The sequence below is a fragment of the Phaenicophaeus curvirostris genome, chromosome 22 (genome assembly GCF_032191515.1).
Source record: "Phaenicophaeus curvirostris isolate KB17595 chromosome 22, BPBGC_Pcur_1.0, whole genome shotgun sequence".
Classification (NCBI taxonomy): Eukaryota; Metazoa; Chordata; class Aves; order Cuculiformes; family Cuculidae; genus Phaenicophaeus; species Phaenicophaeus curvirostris.
The window spans coordinates 4,962,547-4,982,766 of record NC_091413.1 but is presented as its reverse complement, the minus strand read 5'-3'; the positions used below and the strand labels follow the sequence as shown (position 1 = coordinate 4,982,766).

At 42.5% G+C, this 20,220-nt stretch overlaps 2 protein-coding genes across 4 annotated transcripts in view; one reads left to right on the top strand and one right to left on the bottom strand.

The window, feature by feature from the left end:
• MTOR (mechanistic target of rapamycin kinase) overlaps positions 1 to 20,220 on the top strand; it is a 66,043-nt gene that overhangs the window by 6,931 nt on the left and 38,892 nt on the right. The window contains exons 10-29 of one of the 2 annotated variants that reach the window (XM_069874639.1): positions 111 to 239; positions 1,023 to 1,267; positions 1,446 to 1,661; positions 2,234 to 2,439; positions 2,972 to 3,094; positions 3,405 to 3,494; positions 3,589 to 3,681; positions 4,133 to 4,267; positions 4,608 to 4,737; positions 4,967 to 5,217; positions 6,079 to 6,120; positions 7,167 to 7,253; positions 7,837 to 8,004; positions 8,255 to 8,367; positions 8,773 to 8,935; positions 9,176 to 9,268; positions 9,972 to 10,118; positions 10,896 to 11,038; positions 12,059 to 12,221; positions 12,362 to 12,507. In XM_069874639.1, coding sequence (XP_069730740.1) covers positions 111 to 239; positions 1,023 to 1,267; positions 1,446 to 1,661; positions 2,234 to 2,439; positions 2,972 to 3,094; positions 3,405 to 3,494; positions 3,589 to 3,681; positions 4,133 to 4,267; positions 4,608 to 4,737; positions 4,967 to 5,217; positions 6,079 to 6,120; positions 7,167 to 7,253; positions 7,837 to 8,004; positions 8,255 to 8,367; positions 8,773 to 8,935; positions 9,176 to 9,268; positions 9,972 to 10,118; positions 10,896 to 11,038; positions 12,059 to 12,221; positions 12,362 to 12,507 — 2,883 coding nt within the window. The remainder of the gene's footprint in view (positions 1 to 110; positions 240 to 1,022; positions 1,268 to 1,445; positions 1,662 to 2,233; positions 2,440 to 2,971; positions 3,095 to 3,404; positions 3,495 to 3,588; positions 3,682 to 4,132; positions 4,268 to 4,607; positions 4,738 to 4,966; positions 5,218 to 6,078; positions 6,121 to 7,166; positions 7,254 to 7,836; positions 8,005 to 8,254; positions 8,368 to 8,772; positions 8,936 to 9,175; positions 9,269 to 9,971; positions 10,119 to 10,895; positions 11,039 to 12,058; positions 12,222 to 12,361; positions 12,508 to 20,220) is intronic. The other variant, XM_069874640.1, reaches the window with a different exon arrangement.
• On the bottom strand, positions 14,339 to 20,062 carry ANGPTL7 (angiopoietin like 7). Of its 2 annotated transcripts, none has more exons than XM_069874698.1 (5): positions 19,490 to 20,062; positions 17,291 to 17,394; positions 16,785 to 16,979; positions 15,709 to 15,907; positions 14,339 to 14,539 (listed from the first exon to the last, which is right to left on the bottom strand). In XM_069874698.1, exons 1-5 carry the CDS (start codon positions 19,866 to 19,868, stop codon positions 14,370 to 14,372), a joined length of 1,047 nt encoding a protein of 348 aa, XP_069730799.1. In that variant the 5' UTR covers positions 19,869 to 20,062; the 3' UTR covers positions 14,339 to 14,369. The 2 variants fall into 2 exon arrangements, with proteins under 2 accessions (XP_069730799.1, XP_069730800.1); XM_069874699.1 differs by having other exon boundaries at positions 17,291 to 17,391.

Here is a 20,220-nt window from a genome sequence, read left to right as displayed (position 1 = left end):
ATTAAAATCAGAGGTATTTCTGTAAGACTGGCAACACGGAAGTGGGATGAGGGAAGAGGTTCGAAAAATAGCAACTTTTCTTAATTAACTTTTATGTGATCCCTTTCCAGGAGGCAGAAGTCTGTGCAGGTTGATGCCACAGTCTTCACCTGCATTAGTATGCTGGCACGAGCCATGGGACCCAGTATCCAGCAGGACATCAAAGAGCTTTTGGAACCTATGCTGGCTGTGGGCCTGAGGTGAGTACAAGGCACAGGAGCATATTTTCCTGTTAGCCACTGGATGGCATTGTTGGTCATGTGGAATGAAACCTTTAAAGTCTTCAAACTGAGGAGAAGGATTATTGCTTTTGAGTGATCTTTCAGAAGGTCGGTATAGCTCCTTTTCAAAGGATGTTTTAAGTGTTATGGGTCCCGTGAGTTACTGAAGACCATTGGTCTCTGTAAAAAAATCTCTGTAGAACAACCAGTGAATTCAAAAGTAACCTACTTTGCTTTCCACTATTCAAACACATTTGGCAACAGCCTGCAAAAATTTAAAAAGCCCCTGAAGGTTGGCAGATTTCTGCTGTATTGAACTGACAGGGGAGAAGGATGGAAATGCTGAATATTTACTCCTAACTTCTTTCACCTTTGGAGCTGATGGTTCCTATTGGAAATTTTCTAGCTCATTAAGTTGTTGGGATGGGAGAAATCATTCAGATCAGATTTGTGTTACCATCTGAAGTGAGTTTTGTTTCCTCTGTGTGTAAAAAGCACCAGTATGAGGGATCCTTAAGTTTGTAACAGTATTCTAGCAGTATTGCCTAGTGTAGCAGCGTGTGCTACTGTGCTAACAAAGTTCATGCGGGAAGGTCCTCTCCTGTTCACACAAAGACCACGATGCTCTGCTGGCTGGTGTTGCTGTTGTGTGTGAATGCCCACAATTATCTTCTGATGGGCACAGATATAAACAGTAGAAGTGAAACGTGCACCTCGTATTGTTTCTGTTTTAATGATTATCTGCCTACTTTTTTCTCTCAGCCCTGCCCTAACAGCTGTGCTGTACGACTTGAGTCGTCAGATCCCGCAGCTAAAGAAGGATATCCAGGATGGGCTGCTGAAAATGCTCTCCCTTGTTCTAATGCACAAGCCTCTGCGACATCCAGGCATGCCAAAGGGCCTGGCCCACCAGCTTGCCTCCCCTAGCCTCACCAACATCCCAGAGGCCAGTGATGTGGGTAGCATCACCCTCGCCCTTCGTACACTGGGTAGCTTTGAGTTTGAAGGTAAGATGAAATAAGGAAGGAAGGGGCTAAGGGGTATGGGATATGAACACGGCTGCATTGGAGTAGAGTACAAGTAGCAGGAAGACTCTGAGAGCGCTTTCTTTAAGCTCCTCTTCCCTGGTAAGACCAGTAATTAAGGTTTAAACCTGTGTTAAACTCCCCATCTTCTTCTTTCTAGGCCATTCTCTGACTCAGTTTGTTCGGCACTGTGCAGACCACTTTCTGAACAGCGAACACAAGGAGATCCGGATGGAAGCAGCCCGCACTTGCTCTCGCTTGCTCACACCTTCCATCCACTTGATCAGTGGTCATGCCCACGTGGTCAGTCAGACGGCAGTGCAGGTTGTGGCTGATGTTCTCAGCAAACTGCTTGTTGTTGGAATAACTGACCCAGGTTAGTGTGTGGTTCAGAGAAAAAGGGTTCTCCTGCCACGTGTTAATTTTAGCATGTGAGCGGGTCATGATATTAAGGTTGTGGTAGAATTTGAGCATATTTGCCACTAACATAAACTGTCATTCTTTACAAATTAAAAAAGTCTCCTAATTTCTCTCCCAGATCTTGATTTTTGCAGTACTAATAGAACACTTGTGCAAAACGCTCAAACTGTGCCATTGGTAATCCTTTGGTAGAGCACTGTGATTTCTTTTAATGTTGTTGAATCTTCCTACTTGAATTTTGATTCTTTTGGTTGCAATGAGATGAGTTCATTTTTTGCACGCTGCTTCCAGATGTGGAAGTTGGCGTTGTACTAATCTGGGTGTCAGAACAGTACTGGGCAGCACTAGACCTGTTGGCCTTACCTACCTGTTTTTCATGTATAAAACGCTGGTGTAGCATTTCACGCTGAGAAAGCTCTTGGCACTTCCCTGAGGTTGTGAAGAATTTTTGAGGCCCGTTTGTGAATAAGGGCAATAATAAGAACAGGACTTTACTGCATTTAAAGAGAAATAAATGTGTTCTTGCAGACCCTGATATACGTTTCTGTGTGTTGGCTTCTCTGGATGAGCGATTTGATGCTCACCTTGCCCAGGCGGAGAATTTGCAAGCTCTTTTTGTGGCACTAAATGATCAAGTATTTGAAATCCGAGAGCTGGCCATCTGTACTGTGGGTCGCCTGAGCAGCATGAACCCTGCCTTCGTCATGCCTTTCCTGCGCAAGATGTTAATCCAGGTAATGAAGAGCAGTGCCTGCAATGAAAATACCTTAGTTAGTATTGAGACTGAATTGGTGTTAAAGAACCGGGCTATTTAGCCGTAGCAAATGTGGGAGAATAGTTCCCTTTTGGAAACTACTTATTACCCAGTTCAGTAGATTTCAGCAAGTCTTTTCAGTAATAGATATTCAGACTGAAGCTGTAAGGATGTATTAGAGAGAAAAGAATAGCAGTCACTATTTCACCCCACGTTCATCCTGCTGGAGTTCTTTCCATCTGTATTGAGGAAGAATGTTCTGTGCTTCTTTTAGGTGAATGGGTGGCACCACTTCATAAGCATTTTGGAACCTTCTATTCAGTCTTATGTTAATTCATTTTAGCTTCATTTAGAAATAAATGACTGGATGGAGTGAAAACGTAGAGCACTTTTTACAAGTGCTGAGGTTATTTTTTCTTTCTGTTGTAATTGGACAGGAGAAGAGGAAATCAGAGGAATTTTTGCCTATCTTTGTTTCCCCTGCGCTCATGCTTTCGTTGTCTTTTCTGCAGATTCTAACAGAGCTGGAACACAGTGGTGTTGGCAGGATTAAAGAGCAAAGTGCCAGGATGTTGGGTCACCTGGTTTCTAATGCTCCGCGCCTCATTCGTCCATATATGGAGCCTATCCTTAAGGTAGAGTTTTTGTGCATTTCCTGTTGATTTTGGAGAGAGATGATACAGCCAGTGGATACATGACCTTCTGGAGCTGCAGGTGTTTTGCTTCATAACAGGATGTTAACCACTTGAATGTGTGTGTGTGACAATGTGTCCTACCTTGATTCTGGATTTGATTTTTGTTTACTGTTGAAATGCTCACAATGAGGCATGTGGAGCCCCTGTGGAATCAATTTCAGGTTCAAACAAAAAGAAATATTTTGAGTACTGTGTGTACTGCAAGGAGTCGTCTTAACACATTCTACTTTGTTTCTCTGTCACCTACTAGGCACTGATTGTCAAACTGAAAGATCCTGATCCAGATCCAAATCCAGGGGTGATTAATAACGTCTTAGCTACCATAGGGGAGCTTGCACAGGTAGGGATGCTGCAGGTACCTCTTTGCCCTGCTTGTCCGTTGTTAAGCTTTCAGCAATGCTAGATTAAGGACTTTGATTTTTGTCTTTCTGTAGGTCAGTGGGTTGGAGATGAGAAAGTGGGTGGATGAGCTCTTTATTATAATTATGGACATGCTACAGGACTCCTCCCTGCTGGCCAAAAGACAAGTGAGTGTTTGACAACTGCACTAAACTTGCCATCCTCTGTGACCATAGCTGATAAAATGAACCCGTGAGTCACTCGAGTCTCTAATGGAGTGTATGGTCACACTTGTGCACACAAGTCATGAGTTACAGTGCCTAGTACAGAGTTATTAAAGGGAAAGAAGAAGAAAAGCAAGCAGATTTTATTGGAGGGCTTAGACTTGCTGAATTACATGCCTGTTTGAATTGTATCTCTAAATGAGGGTGATTATGGCAGAGTCTAACAAATAGTTGATTATGGTTTTCTTTACGATTGCTTGTTATTCTTTTTAGAGGCTTTCAAACATGAACTGTGTTTTTGAGTGTGATCCTAAAATACCCAAAGAACCTCTACAGAAGTTGAATGACTGATGGGTCAGGAGGCATAATATGTTCCCTGATCAAAACTAATCTTCTCTGGGCTTGATCTTTCCAGGTGGCTCTTTGGACACTGGGACAGCTTGTGGCCAGCACTGGTTATGTGGTGGAACCGTACAGGAAGTACCCAACTTTGCTGGAGGTGCTTCTGAACTTTCTGAAGACGGAGCAGAACCAGGGCACCCGGAGAGAGGTACAAACATGAAGTTATCACACAGCCATTTCTGGAAGTTCTTAGGGGAGAGCGAGCTGTCAAGTAAATGTGTCTGCATAGGTTCAGGGAAGGTGAGAGATATCGTTGTGGCTGGTACAAGTACAGTAAGAAGAAATAAGAGGGGTGAAAGCGCTGAGTAAGTGAAGTGGCCTCTAGCAGTTGAATGAAAAGCATTGATGTTTTTTCTAGGCATTCACTTTAGTTCCAGGTCTTCTCTCCTCAGTCCCTCAGGAACTTTCCAAACATGTGGGTTCATGTGTTGCATTCTGCCTTGGTGATGAAGTTCTGATGAATTTCCTTTTTGTTTCTGTCTTACCAGGCTATTCGAGTGTTAGGGTTGCTGGGTGCTTTGGACCCTTACAAACACAAAGTGAACATTGGCATGATCGATCAGTCACGAGATGCTTCAGCTGTCAGCCTCTCGGAGTCCAAATCCAGCCAGGATTCTTGTAAGCATCTGAATATCTTTCAAGTGAATAGCTTCATAATCCACAAACAGGTCTTGATTTTTCTATTATTTTGTTGTTGTCTTGTTGTTACCAGTTTGTCTCCTCTTATAAACAAATCGTTAGTGTACATGTTTTCACCTAATACTTGGGCGCTCCTGAGCTCACCTAAGACTAGGGTGTTTCAAGAATATTTAATATGTAGCTTGTGACACTACCTTCTTTCTCCTAGCGGACTACAGTACCAGCGAGATGTTGGTGAACATGGGAAACCTCCCTCTGGATGAGTTCTATCCAGCTGTGTCTATGGTGGCACTGATGAGAATTTTCCGAGATCAATCCTTGTCCCAACACCACACAATGGTAGTTCAAGCCATCACCTTTATTTTCAAATCTCTTGGGCTGAAGTGTGTGCAGTTCCTGCCCCAGGTCATGCCAACGTTCCTTAATGTAATACGGGTTTGTGATGGTGCCATTCGAGAGGTGAGTGTACCAAGGACCTTCTTTCCTGTTCCACTGCCCTCACTTAAGAATCCATTTTTTTTAAAGAGAATGTGACTGGCTTTGGGCATTGCTGTGCTATGTGTTGCTGCCAAGCATGCTGCAAATGTGAGGTTCGGCTTTGTTTTTTCTCTCCTGTAAGCATTTGATGTAATATCCAGTGAAAACAGTTTTTCTGCTTCTTGTTGAAACAGCTACTTCTGAGCATAATTCTTAGGAGGCAAATATTTGATTCTTCTTTTTTTATCAAGCTGGTCTTGTTGAGGAAAACAGCCTGTGCAGCTTCCCAAGCTTTCAGTGATCTCTGTGTTACTATGCTGTTGCAAACAGTATTATTAAATAATAGAGGTAGATTCTTTAAATTTCCGATGCAACCATGTACTCAGTCTCATCTGTGAGAAAGAAAATTCAATTTGCTACAGTCTGCTGACACTCAGAGCAGCGTGGGTGGTGATTCCACAGCAGTGCTTTCTCTTCCTTCCCACTAAAGTTACAGTTTTAGAAGGAAATGAGAATTGTGTGAAGATAATAACGGGCTGAAGGTTCATCAAACCAGAGATGGCTGCTGTTCGCCAGCATTTTCCTCAGGCAGCTGAAATAAATCTCTGTGGTGGGAAAGGCAGTTTGTATTAGTTATTGGTGCTGTGTTTTATAGGTGGGGTGGGTGCTCCCTTAGCAGAAATCCCAGCCCTGCTATAGAACCACTGTTTTCTCCCAGACAACTACTACTCAGATTGGAAGGAAAACATCTTGCGTGCCTTGGTTGGCCAAACTCCTAGACCTGACTGATCTAACTTGCTTGAAAGCTATGCAGTTGTGCACACTCTGTTTAAAAATTTTCAGGTGAAAGAAGATGGTGAAAGTGTACTGGGGAGAAGAGCTGAGGTGGGTACGCGTGCCACTAAAGCCTAAAGGAGGCAGGTCCTTGTCCTATATGTAAGCATCCTCTCACTACACCAAAAAAAGGCACAGTACAGGAGCTCAGGGTTTTTTTTTTTGGTAAATAAGTGTACTGTTCTCACTAGAGAAGCTGAAGTTATTTCATACTGAATTTTCACAAAAATCTGTTCTTTCTTTTCCCGAGCTCCACTTTGCATTTTGTCACTATAGTCTTCAAATACTGCATGAAGAAATGAAATTTAATATATGATAACTTAAGTCTTCCTATTTTCCTAGAGGAAGGAAGGCTATACACGCTTATTCTGTGGACAAAGTGATTTAACCCATGTTATTTCATATCAATCTCATTCAAAGTCATGAGCGAGTGCAGAAATTTGTATTGGGGCAAAAGGAATTGCAAAACTGTCATAGTATATCTGAATAAAATTGACTCAGTCACAATTCTATGGTACAATCAACCATCATTCAATAAAAGGTGATATTTCTGGCAAGGACCAAACTCTCTTCCCCAGTAACTTTTCACCAATGTATCTTGGTGGGGATGGGGAAGAGTAAAGAAAGAGTATCTTAAAACGTGTGCCAGTTTGACTTACAGGCCAGAGGGGAAAGATTAGGAGCTAAATTTTTGGAAGCATCCTTCAAACCTAAATTACAATGTTTGTTAGTTGACCTGTTTGTGCTTGCAAGTCTATTCTGAAACTGTAAATTTGCTGACTCATTGCAAACCCTTGTTTGTATGCTTGAATGTTTAAGGCTTTGGCTTCGCAAAATTTTTGATGCATGCAGAGGAGAGGGGTGAAAACCCCACTGAAAAACACCAAAACCGCTCCCCCCTCCGAAAAAAACACTAAATCCCAAACCACTGAGCTGAGGCTGCCAAGAATTTAGGCCCTGGTTTTGAGCATGTAGGAGCTATGCATGCTATTTGTTTGGTAAATGAGCTTGCAATTGGGCTGTGATGCACTGTTTACCCAACATTGTTTTGATATCTCGATAAACTACAGTGATCACTGCACATTTCTTCCTTCCAGTTCCTGTTTCAGCAGCTGGGGATGTTGGTGTCCTTTGTGAGAAGTCACATTCGGCCCTACATGGATGAAATTGTCACCCTGATGAGAGTGAGTACAATCTTTAAGCCAGCATTTTACTGTTGGAAAAGGTGGATAGTGTTTCTGTCATTATAAAATGTGTCAATTACTTCATAAACTCAAATGAAGTGCGGAATTCCATGTATTTTAAGTAGTAATGGTGTTTTGAAAATAACTTGTATTTGAAACAATAGAATACATTAGTACTAGTAACTGCAATAAGAGCAGTTCTTAGGCTCTGCTGGTGCCTGTGTCCTTCTAAGCACTTGGATTTTGTGCGCTTATTACTTTCAGAAATATAGTTTAGATGGGTTTGGGGTTCCTAAATAGGTGGTATTTCGCTTCATTTTCACTTACTGCTTGCCAGCACTTAGGTTTAGGAAGTATCTGTTGCCTAGAAGTGTTTTTAACAGCTATCAATACACTGAAGGCACAGAGGGTTTTAAAACCAGACCAAAACTGCCAATTTGTATTATTCTGTAAGGGAAGTATAGACCTTCTCTGCAAGTTTGAATTTTTCTGGAGACTGTCTACTACAGTTCCCTTTCCTTGTAATTGCTACAGCTCAGTTGAAGAACTGTTTCATTTTTTTCCCATTTTTTTTCTGCTGTAGGACTTCTGGGTCATGAACAACTCCATTCAGAGCACAATTATCCTACTTATCGAGCAAATTGTGGTAGCTCTAGGAGGCGAATTCAAACTTTATCTGCCTCAGCTTATTCCTCACATGTTACGGGTCTTCATGCACGACAATAGTCAAAGTCGTATTGTCTCTGTCAAGGTGAGTGGAAGTTGCAGAGCAGGCTTTATCTGGGCACTGCTGAGGCGGGTGCCTTCTGTGTTGTAGCTGGATTTCTTGCTTGTGTGTTTTGAGCAAATGGAATGCGTGCAGTTCAGCAATGGCTTGGCGTGAAAAGATGCAGAAAGTACTTGGAACTGCAGGGATGGAGGAACTTTTTACTAGGTGCTGGCTTATTTAGATTTCATCTCTTTCCGTGACTTGAGTCACATTGAATCATTTTTCCCTCCAGCTGTTGAATGCGATCCAGCTCTTCGGAGCAAACCTGGATGACTACCTTCATTTGTTACTACCTCCCATTGTAAAGCTATTTGATGCCCCAGATGTCCCAATGGTGGCTCGCAAGTAAGTGTTGGTGGTTTTGCCGTCTCTTTTTTGCCTGTGATACCCAAGTTCTGCAGTGGCTGCCCTAGCCGTATGTAGAAGTGCAATATCACTTAGTTCCTTCTGTGGGTTTTCTCTGTGTTAAAATTATTATGGAGGTTTATTTTTAGTTGGATGTCACAGCACTGAGTAGATTTTCTTGGGCGTAGACTGTTACTTTCTGGTTCTCACCTGCCAGAATTTTAGTTCCTGCAAGTTGCAAGCAGTTCTGCAACTACTAGCTGCATTAACAGAGTTCTAGTGAGCCATTTTTCCTATTACTATTGATACCTAGGATGACTGAGCATGGATCACTTATATATTTCTACATCTCATTTCTCCCGTCTTGTACCATGGAGATAAAACTTCTTTCTGCTCTGATTTTAGAGCTGCTCTAGAAACAGTGGACCGCTTGACAGAGTCCCTGGATTTCACTGATTATGCTTCACGGATTATTCATCCCATCGTGCGAACACTAGATCAGAGCCCCGAGCTACGAACAACTGCAATGGACACCCTCTCCTCCCTGGTATTCCAGCTGGGAAAGAAGGTAAAGTTCTTCAGGCTTGAAAACTCATAGAAGGGAAGGACTGTCCCAGAGATTGAGGCTTTAAACTTTAATATTTGTAGTGTGCTCATTCTGGATATTAAAGAAAAGGGATTTTTCTTTTCTTAGTTGTTCCTGAAATCAATCTTGTAGAATTGGTTTCTCATAAGATCAATGAAACAAAGATAGAATTTTCCTGCTGTTGGTGCGAGTAACGAGCCTTTGATGCGTTTCCCTGTCCAGTACCAGATTTTTATTCCGATGGTGAACAAGGTTCTGGTGCGACACAGGATTAACCACCAACGCTACGATGTTCTTATCTGCAGAATTGTGAAGGTGAGTTGACAAGTATGTGGTGGTTTGCATAAGGGCACTTTGGGGGTGTTTTCATGTTGAAACAGACGTGGCTGGAAACTTGGAAGTTGAATTATGCATAAAATAAGGAATGATTGTTGCTATGTTTCTGTGTTTAAGTAGAGCTTTTTAAGGAGACTTCAAGATTATATTGGGAAAACTGTTGTCAACTGGTATCAATTATTTCCTATAGAAAACACTGCAAGCTGTAGTTGAGAACTTAGACTTATAGCCAGTGTCATTACTTTTTTTCACTGTAGTTCTGAAATATAGATCTACCCTCTCTTTTTCCATAGTTTCAGAACTTAAGGATTTATCTCAGTATTTTCTGTAGTATGTCCCACATTTCAAAAACTCGGTGTTTGCTTTGCAATTTGATCAGTGTGGACCAAGCACACTGCTGTTCTAGTCTTGCTAGTCAGATAGGGAAGTGTGCTTGTTTTAAGGAGTATTAGTTTAGCTTTTAGTACTAGGAGGTTAAAATTTCTTACTAGTTACCTTGAATAGCAAAGGAATATCATTGGAGTTCTGTGATTTATAAGATGTAATCATTATCATGAAACACAATTATTTGCTTCACAAATTTTGAGATTGGATGGCGCTCTGACTTCATCATCCGTTTGGCTTGTACAAAATTGCTTTTGTACATTTGGATGTGATCTTCATTGTAAGACCTTTATTGTAGGGCTATACTCTCGCTGATGAAGAGGAGGATCCCTTGATTTATCAGCACCGAATGTTGAGAAGCAACCAAGGAGAAACTTTGGCCAGTGGCCCTGTGGAAACGGGTCCCATGAAGAAACTGCATGTTAGCACCATCAACTTGCAGAAGGTAAGACTGCAGTGCTGCACGGTGTGAGTTTGTTACTGAGGGGAGGAGCTGTTGAGTCACATCTAAGGAGTTTGTCCCTTACATCTAAACTACATTTCTATTGCCAGTTCCGTACAAAACAGAGGTCAAAATAATATCCAAGACTCTCTTTAAAATTAGAAGGTGCTAAGCAACTTAAAAGTAAGAGCAGCTGAATTATTATTCTGTTAACGGCCGTGAAGTAATCTTGACACTTTCTTGTTATGTGAAGTATGAACAAGACTTTCTAGATCAGAAGGAATCATCCGAAGCTTCTATAGCCATCTGTTTCAGAGCCTTTGCCTTTTTTTATCAGCCACTTCTCGTATACATTAGCACTATATTCTCTTGAAGCCAGTATAGAACTTAATAGCTAAGCACGGGCTAATCTGAACAGTAAATACATGTAGCAGTCAGTTCAGAGCAGGATGGATTGCTTTGAAAATGCTGGGCTTGAAAATCTAATTCTAAACGCATTAAGTATTTTTAAGCCGATGTTTCAACAGTGGCTTCAGCTCTTGATGCATCTTTTTAGGGAAAGAATTATCCATGTTAAATAATTGGCATGTCACGGCAGGAATACACTTGGGGAAGATTTCTAAGAAATGAGACTAAGTACTGTAAATTATTTGGTAAAGGTAACAGATTTCAGGGAATGAAAAAGGGAATCTCAGCAACCTGACTCAGAGCTTTAAAAAGTAATGCTGCTTTTGGATGGTGCTTCATTTGGTAGTTGAATTGTCTTGTGGTGTTCTGCAGGCCTGGGGAGCAGCAAGAAGAGTTTCCAAAGATGACTGGTTGGAATGGTTAAGAAGACTGAGTTTGGAGCTGCTGAAAGATTCCTCCTCGCCATCCTTGCGCTCGTGCTGGGCCCTGGCTCAGGCATATAATCCCATGGCTCGGTAGTGTAATTCTGTTTTTTCTCAGATCATTTGAAAATGCAGGTGCAAGCCAGACATAATAAGGAAAAGGAGTTACTTGAAAGCTCTTAGGTTCCATGAATAGAGATAGTTCCTGCTTTGGGACAAATCAAATAGCTGGCAACTTGATTTCGTTTTCACCCTTCCCAGTTTGCTGCTCCATCATGTGTATAAAATCTTTCAGGGGAATTCTGTATATTAGTCTAGGAATAACAGAAGGCACATAAGTGAAGCTAGGAAAACAGAGTATGAAATAGTTTGAAGTATCTACTGTGGGTGAATAAAAAAGCATCTGGGTGGAATAAGCCACAGTTGCCTGTTAGTCTCATCTTGATGGTGTACACTTCTCTTGGTGCTTGTGCATCTGACTACTGCTATTAGAAAAGTTTGTTCCTGGTTTAATGTTGTCTTAATGTGAGTTTTATGACTTCTGAAATAGAAGGTAAACAGCATGACAAGAAGTCAGCCGTTCTTAGCCTTTGTGAACAGTCCCTCCCCAGCTTTCTTGTAGCCCCTTTAGGTCCTGGAAGGTCACTCTAAGGTCTCCTCAGAGCCTTCTCTTCTCCAGTCCTCTAGTGAGCACAGAAAACACAGATGTTGTGGCACGTTGTATCCAGAGAAATGTACAATCATCTTTTTCACTACATCGCTTGTCATCTAAGACAGACTAGGCCTGGTTCTTCAGAGCAGAAGAGAAGAGCATCCTTGCCACTATGAAGAGTTTGTTCTAAGCTAAAATACTTGCTAGCATATGATGGGACAATATTTGTACTATTGCATCATAGCGTATCATCCTATTCTATATTTTAAAATTGCAGGTTTCACTAAGTTTTTGGTACAGAAGTTAGCTTTGTGAAAGCTGATCACTATTTACTGCAGGTAGACATATTAAACGCATTTTGTAGCTCTTTCTCCAAATTAGAAGGCAAGTCCATTGTCAAATAGACTTTTCCTCATAAATAGTCAATCCTCATCTCTCGCTCTTTTTTTTGTTTTCCTCAGAGATCTCTTCAATGCTGCTTTCGTTTCATGCTGGTCTGAACTGAACGAAGACCAGCAGGATGAGCTGATCCGAAGCATTGAATTGGCCCTGACTTCTCAGGACATCGCAGAAGTCACTCAGACACTGCTGAACTTGGCAGAATTCATGGAACACAGTGACAAGGTAGAGTTGCTGTTAGGCAACACTTTTCTCATGCTGACTAGCTTCTTGATGTCTAGTGTATGGAAAGGGTGTGAAGAGCTGGTGCATATTTTCTTCTTTTTTATACTAATTCTGATTTTTATGTATGTGCTTTTCCCTAGGGTCCCCTGCCTTTGAGAGATGATAATGGTATTGTCCTCCTGGGGGAAAGAGCTGCAAAATGTCGAGCCTATGCTAAGGCCCTTCACTACAAGGAGCTGGAATTTCAAAAGGGTCCCACCCCGGCCATTCTAGAGTCTCTTATCAGGTAGGACCACAACTGATGAGCTTTCTGCTCTTGCATCAGTACCCAGTTTGGAATACCATCAGGATGAATCTAGACATTTCAAAGTATTTCATTCTCTGCCGCAAGACTTTCTTTTAGGGTTAATAACTGGGTTGCAGATGTACTCTTGAAGCTGCAGAGTTCTGCCTTTCTATTATGCGCTTAAAATTATGATAGAAGCCGTGAGAAGTTGTGCAGGAAAAAGTGGAGTTTTCTCATTTCCACCTCTCACCCTCCAAGTTCAGTATGGGATGTTGCAGAGTGGCTGTAAGTTTGGTAAGAGAGATTTCTACACCTACGTATAAATAAGCCAGAAAAGCTGGAGATCTTAAATAAAATTCCTGATCAAATTCTGCTCGTCTAGCTTAGGTAGATCTCATTCTTCATATATCAAATAGAAGATATAACGAGTGCGTTTTTTCCTGAGCTTTGTCAATAAGCTAGATGTCAGGCTGAATACCTTTCCAGCTGTTTCTTTGTGTATAGAAAAAGCAAATTAATGAGCAAAGACTTGAAGTAAAGCAGGGTTAAAAATGAAAGGCAATTTATTAGAAATGAAAAAGTTTAGAAGCCTTTATAAATCCATTTAGTAGACCACGGTTAAAATAGTTTCAACTTTGGCTCTGCACAGTTGAAATTTCCAGTATGAACAGTCAAACATATGTAAGGCAATTCCCAAGACAGGTCTATCTCCCATTTCACACAAGACTCAACAATTTAAATTAGATTTAAACTCTCTTTAAGGTGAATAAAAATAGATATATTAACTATAACTATCTTTTCCAACCTATTCAAATAGTGATATGGCTACAGGAGGAGTCTCCTTTTTAACTGTTATTTTTGACACTGTTATGAAAGGAAGAAACATACTGATTTCTGACATAACAGCTCTAGGTAACTTGTAATTGAGTTAGTTTTCAGAAGAGATTTTGATTTTCCTCAGCTCAGTAGGCTAGCAAACATTCCTGAACGTTTGAATAACTTGTGGCACTTACAGGTTCTCTGGCGTATACTAGTGTTTTGCTCATGGTTCTCTCTTACTGACACAGAGCACACTTATATTCTAACCTGAATATAATTTGGTGACAGCCCAGAAAGTTACTTTCTAGTCTGTCAGGTGATCTGTGGGTAGGAATAAGCATTGCAGAGCATATAGGGCAAATCCTTCCTCCACAGAGCTGCTCTGTGCTGAGTGCAGCCCTCTGTGGGGACTTACTTGAGACAGCAGCAGGAGAGGGCACTAAAACTTCAGAAGAGAACCTGAGCAATACTACTTAATCCGCGATTTTCAACCTTTGTGATTTCCTCTGTGGGAACGTAAGGCGCTTTATGCTAAAGGTGCATCGGGGTGCTTCTGATTGATTCTTCTGCTTTGAAAGGTATTTGTTATATTTGTGATATGAGTCCCTCTTGGAAGGAGTTACTGAGCAATGCTTGCCCTGAACACTGAAGGAAAGGCAACGAGGGGGCTTGGCTACAAGGGGGCTTGCTTTTTCCGTCCTTGCCTAGCTGGTTAGTACTCGGGCGAGCCACTCGTCGCAGTGCTAGTGGGAACACACCAGAGGGTGTTCTGAAGGTGCTGTAAGTGCGTTCTGTTCTAACTTATTCTAACAGTGTTTTTCCCTTTGAAAAGAGCCTTAAGAGGAGGAAATAAGTTTGAGCCCTGATAACACTAGTGGCTGTGGCTGGTGCTTAGTGTGCCTTAGTGTTTGTGTGTGTACGTAGCCGGTGTGTGGCTGTTGCACTTATCAGATGAAACGAACAATTATCTGGCTGATTTTGAGCTGTCCGTTGCCAGCGTTCCGTGCAGGGACATCGTGTAGCTGTACAAATATTGGTTCCCTCTATGGTTTGAAATCCTCTGGCCGTATCTTCATCTCAACTCTCTTCAGTGAATAGGTTGATCCGTGCCACCCATACCAGGTAATGCCATCCATGTTCTTGGTGTGCTCTCCTTTGCGGTAGTAAACCCCGTTCAGATTGGAATCTGTGCAGCAGTTGTACCAATATCCACCTTTTGGGAAACCAAAGTAAAAGACTCCTGGTGAGCCATTTACTTAACACGGGTATGTTTTCTATTAATAATAAGAATTATTGCTGTTCCCTGGGGAGAGTGGTGAGAAAGGAGCATTTAATCCCTGGAGCCTGTAGCCCTAATAGCTGGGACTGCAGGTAAATTCAACTCTTAACATAGATACTAAATACATAAAGACTTTATAGCTGCGTAGACAAAGTAGTCCAGTAGCTTTTCATTTAGTTGCTCATTTGTCTTAAAATTATTCCTTGATGTATTTCTGTCTGTCTCTGAGACTTATCCTAGGAAACAAATTTGTGTTCTTATCTTGGGCACATGCTTAATACCAGAGCTTGAAACTTCATATAAAGATAAGAAAAAATTTAAAAACCTTCAGGGTATATATAGGAATAACTTCCTGCATTGCTGAATTACCTCAGCATCTGAGACAGACTGGCAGATGGGTGTCAGGGACTGGATAGTGGTCTGTGCAGGTGAGAGCATACACTTAAATCCTAGAATCCTAGAATGGTTTGAGTTGGAAGAGACCTTAAAGCCCATCCAGTTCCATCCCCTGCCATGGGCAGGGACACCTCCCACTGGATCAGGGGCTCCAAGCCCCATCCAACCTGGGCTGGAACATCTCCAGGGAAGGGAGAGCCACAACCTCTCTGGGCAACCTGGGCCAGGGCCTCCCTGCCCTCACAGAAAAACATTTCTTCCTAAGATCTCATCTCAATCTCCCCTCTTTCAGCAGAAAACTGTTCACCTTGTCCTCTCCCCGTACTCCCTGATCAAGAGCCCCTCTGCAACTTTCCTGTAGCCTCTTCCAGTACTGGAAGCTGCTCTCAGGTCTCACTAGAGCCTACTGTTCTCTAGGCTGAACAACCCCAACTCTCTCAGCCTCTCCTCATATGAAAGATGCTCCAGCCCTCAGATCATCCTCATTGTTTGAAGAGTACTGATGTCTATAACACACAGTCTGGCTCCATGTAACTTGGCTTTAACTACCAGACTTCCCACACAACCGATAAGTGTGTTCCAGAAGAGCTCTCCTCTCCTTTGATGTGCCAACCTGTTGCTACTTACTTGGAAAGAGGGAGCTTTAGGCTCTCTACAAATTGCCCAGGCAGCTCGCTCAGGACAGGGAGGTGTTTATGCGTCTTTACCTTTACGGAACTGGGCGCAGTCATCCACACACTTGTCGTTGTCCTTGTCCTTCGTGCTGAAGGCCGTGTTGTTGTGGTACCTTAGGGAATCACGGCCTGTGTTGCCAGTGTAGTTCCCCACAAAAAGGCGATAGCTATTCATTTCGTTGCTCAGGGTGAATTGCTTGTATTGCGCATAGCGTAAGTTACCTTCCCAGTCCTGCCACAGAACAGTGAGGAAGAAAGGTCCTATTAGAATAGTTATGAAGCTCCACCATCTATAGTTTTATGCTCTGCATGTTGCGTATCTTTTCTCCACCCTAGATTTTCCGTTCGTTCTTTCTGTTTCAGAGACAGACTGCAGAAACTTATCTGTTACAGCAAAGAGAATTCTTATCTGTTAAAGGCAGAGAGACTTTCCAGAGTGAGGCATCATATTTCCAAGTTTTATCTGCACTGGTATTAAACGACATGTTTGGAAACCGGGTGTGCAGCTCTTGGATTCAACATCCTTGTCTCATAATGCTCTGCCTCAAGTCATTTTTTCCTCTCTGAAAGACTGACTTTTAGATATAAAGCCTTTCAGCAACCAACCTTTCATCTTACTTTTTCCATTACACGCATTGCATCCCTCAAAGCTGTTGTATGAGCTATCAACCAATCTAAGTCAAACCCAAGCCTTTAGTAGACTGTAGAAATTGTTTGGGGATAGCACAACACAAGCTTTTTTGTACACAGGCCAGAGGGAGAAGACTCAGTTTTTAAAACTTTATGGGGCACCTCTGTGAATCTTTAAACCTGAGGTGGTCAGCAATTTGATCGCTGTCTGCAGTGGGTTCTGCAGGGTTCTCTAGAGCCCCACGTGTTCCCTGAAACACAATCTGAATGCAGACAGGTTATCCTGCTGATGTTGCGTGCTGGAGAGCGTAATTCTGTCTTGTCCTTGAATGTATCGCTAAAGCCATCCTACCTCCTCTTGTAATTAAAGCATCTAAATTCTTTGGGACTCCTGTAGAGACAAGACATGGTGCCTGCTACTAGAGAATCACTTTACACCAAAAACCTTTTGCTGCTGAAATTGAGGCCTTATTAATTACCTCCAATTCCACTCGCAGAACAGTGGGGCGCCTGGAAAGTCGGTAGATATTTTCATTTCCCAGCCAAAAATCTCCTCGAATATTGCCAAATCCATTCCTGTATTGTTTCCAGTCCCTATTGAAAGAAGTCAAACCAACTTTACGTCTTTGGATGATAGTCCAGCCACCTCCATCTGTCTCCATGTCACAGAACACCTAGAACAGGAAAAAAGGCAGTGTTTATACCTGTCAGTAGCTTAGGAAGGTTTTGTTCTCTTAACACAAGACAAGACATTTTTCCAGATTTCACAACTTGAAGAAGTTCCTAATTTGTTTAAGTCATGGAAGAGACTTATTAAATGAACCCATTGTCTGTTTTCCCTCTTAAATGTATGCTCTTTCCTTCCTTGAAGTTTGCCTGCATAAAGATGCTGATTCAAAGTGCAGGGGACCACTCTGGTAGATAAGAATTTCTTGATTATATGTGAAAAGACAGATCACCTACATTGTGTACTTGACATCCTTACCTCCAGGTCTGGACTCCCCAAAAATTCATCAGGAGGTAGCTTGTAAACACCAGAAATCCGGTAGTTCCTCTGGTAAAGTGAGGAGCAGTCATAGACAGCATCTACTTGAATCAGAACCAGAAAGTAAGAGTGTGAACAGCAAAGGCAACTCCCCTGTAAGTGTGATTTCTGTAAAGCTTAGCTCGTAGTACAAGTTGTGATTAAATGAGGAATTCCTACAAGTCTAATGTTGTCTTTAAATGATTTAATTTTGCTGTGCATGTGCTGGACAAAAAGGTTGTAGCACTGAGACTTTGTAGTGTCTGTCTGTCTTTCTTTTTTTGTTTTTAACCTCTCCTACCCAAAGAGACTTCTCTGCTTTCTCTTCATGCTGCTGTTGCGCTGGGCCAGCTGGTTCACCTGAGTACTGGCAGGGTAGCCGCGCTTGAGAATGAGGTGTATTTGCTCAGCACTTTTTGCACTAGAGCCTGTGGCAGAGATGATGGATTTTTGCTGCAGTCAGTCTGTCAGTCTTTACCAGCCTCCTCGCAGAGCTGACTTGAAGATGGTAATGTGCAAAGCTATTCTTTGGAGGAGGATAAACTGGCTGAAGCGAGGCTTTATCCATTCTGACAGTTGTCAGTTTAGTGCAGGCTGCTTACCTGGTGAGGTGAGATGTGTCTGGTTTAAATACCTTGTGGAGTAGTTTCTTCTGTGTGTTATTGTGGTTTTTTTCTAAATCTTTACTATGGCTCCAAAGAGATTCATTATGATAATAACTTATAATATCAACATAAGAAGGAGACGGAACTGTTGGAACAGGTCCAGAGGAGGCTACAAACATGATCAGAGGGCTGGATCACCTCCCATATGAGGACAGGCTGAGAGGGTTGGGGTTGTTCAGCCTGGAGAAGGGAAGGCTCTGAGGAGATCTTCTAGTCACCTTCCAGTAGCTGAAGGGGCTACAAGAAGCTGGGGAGGGACTGTTCACAAAGGCTTCTAGTGATAGGACTGGGGGCAATGGGGATAAACTGGAGAGGGGCAGATTTAGACTGGACATAAGGAAGAATTTCTTCACCATGAGAGTGTTGAGGCCCTGGCCCAGGTTGCCCAGGGAAGTTGTGGCTGCCCCATCGCTGGAGGTGTTTAAGGCCAGGTTGGATGGGGCTTGGAGCCCCTGATCCAGTGGGAGGTGTCCCTGTCCATGGCAGGGGTGGAACTGGATGGGCTTTAAGGTCCCTTGCAACCCAAACTATTCTATGATTCTACCTTTGTTTAAGACCTACTGTAAACAGTGATGTGTCAAGACTAGCGAAGTGAAACCTTCCGTAAGAAGAATTTACTAAATAGATTTAGAAGCGTTAAATTTGCATTTAAAAAAAAGAAAAAAAAATCCTAAGTTTTTTGGCAAACTCGACCATCCCAGACAACAGCAAGCTCTTTTTAAGGAAGTTTTAAGCTTGTTGCAGTGAATTTCATGTTAAGAGGAAAAGTCAGTAAAATGGTTCTTTCTTCTAGAAATGGCTTTACAAGTAGCTGACCTACAAAATGCACCTGCATTCCAGCGTTAATACAGGCCTGTGCAATCACTGTGTTGCAGTGAAATTCTCCCTCGGGGAAGAGAGAATTTTGAACAGTTTAACTGTGATATGGCTGGGCTTATATCGCAGTTTTCATCTTGCATAATCTACAGCCTTGAATTATTGAGAATTACCATTCGTATAATGGATTACTCTCTTATTCTGATTAAGAGGCAGTCATGGAGATACGATTACAAATCTCCAGTAATGCTTGGAGAGCATTTCTAATTGTTTTACCAACTTCTGGTCCCTGTCAGCACTGTGAACTCAGAGGATGTTACTGGCAGAGCCATTCCCTGATGAAGCCAGCTCCCTTTCTTATTTGGATGGGTACTGTAGTGCTCAGAAAGTGAAATATGAGACTGAGTTCCTCACTGTACAAATACCATATCTGTTCAGTTTATCTACTCCCTCATAAGACATGCAGATAGTAAAACACAGCTGGGTCTTTGGACTGTTGACGGATACATTCAAACTAGTATTCTCAGGATCACCTGCCTACACAGGTACTTTAAGCAGAAGCATTCAGTATGCATACTTGCTAATCACATTAGTGGGACATGCTAGCATTAATAACTAGTCATTTGTTCCTTTTGCACATTAAGAGGTATATCTGGGAGCTTGGTGACTCCGTTCTTACCAGCTGAAGTTTGTGTGACCGTCTGAGCTGCCTGGAGTTGCATGATATCTATCTGGTTGTTCATTTCGGAGTATTTGCTCTCGGCATCGATGAGGCGGGACTCCATCTGCTTGGTGCTCCCTTCCAGCTCCATCACCTGCGTCACCATGTTCACCCAGTCGCTTTCCTGCTTCTTGCTCAGCTCCTGCAGCATTCTGCTCAGGTTGGCTACTTGCAGCTTGAGCTCCTTGATCTCATTGCAGCAGCCTATTGCCTTGGACTGCACGTTCCCATTGATTGTTCTCCTTTTGGGAGGCTTCTGCAGCAGGGCTGGATAGATCACCACGGTCACAGTGACAATGCAGAGCCACGCCAGCTGAGTAGTGGATCTTGCTGGCATTTTTGCTTACGGCAACAGAAAACTTCCAGCTGACTGCGGGTTGCCTGAAAGCAGCTGGGGTAGGTATGAAACTTTCTGCAAGTGCTACAGCAGACTGGTACCTAGCTTTCTTCCAATGAAGTGAGGCTCTGAAGGTGGAGCCTGAAGAAGTAGCTTTTTTTCAGACCCCTCCTGTCGGAGTCTGTGCCCTTTGGAAGTCTGTCTCAAAGCATCTTATATACTATTTTTCTGTTTACCTCCACCCCCCCAGCTCTGAAGAGTTTTCCGGCCCCTCCCAGTTAATCTGTTCATGTCAGGTGTTTATGGGGTGAAATTGGAACAGGTTTTAGCCAAGAAAGGTTGAGGAGAGCGG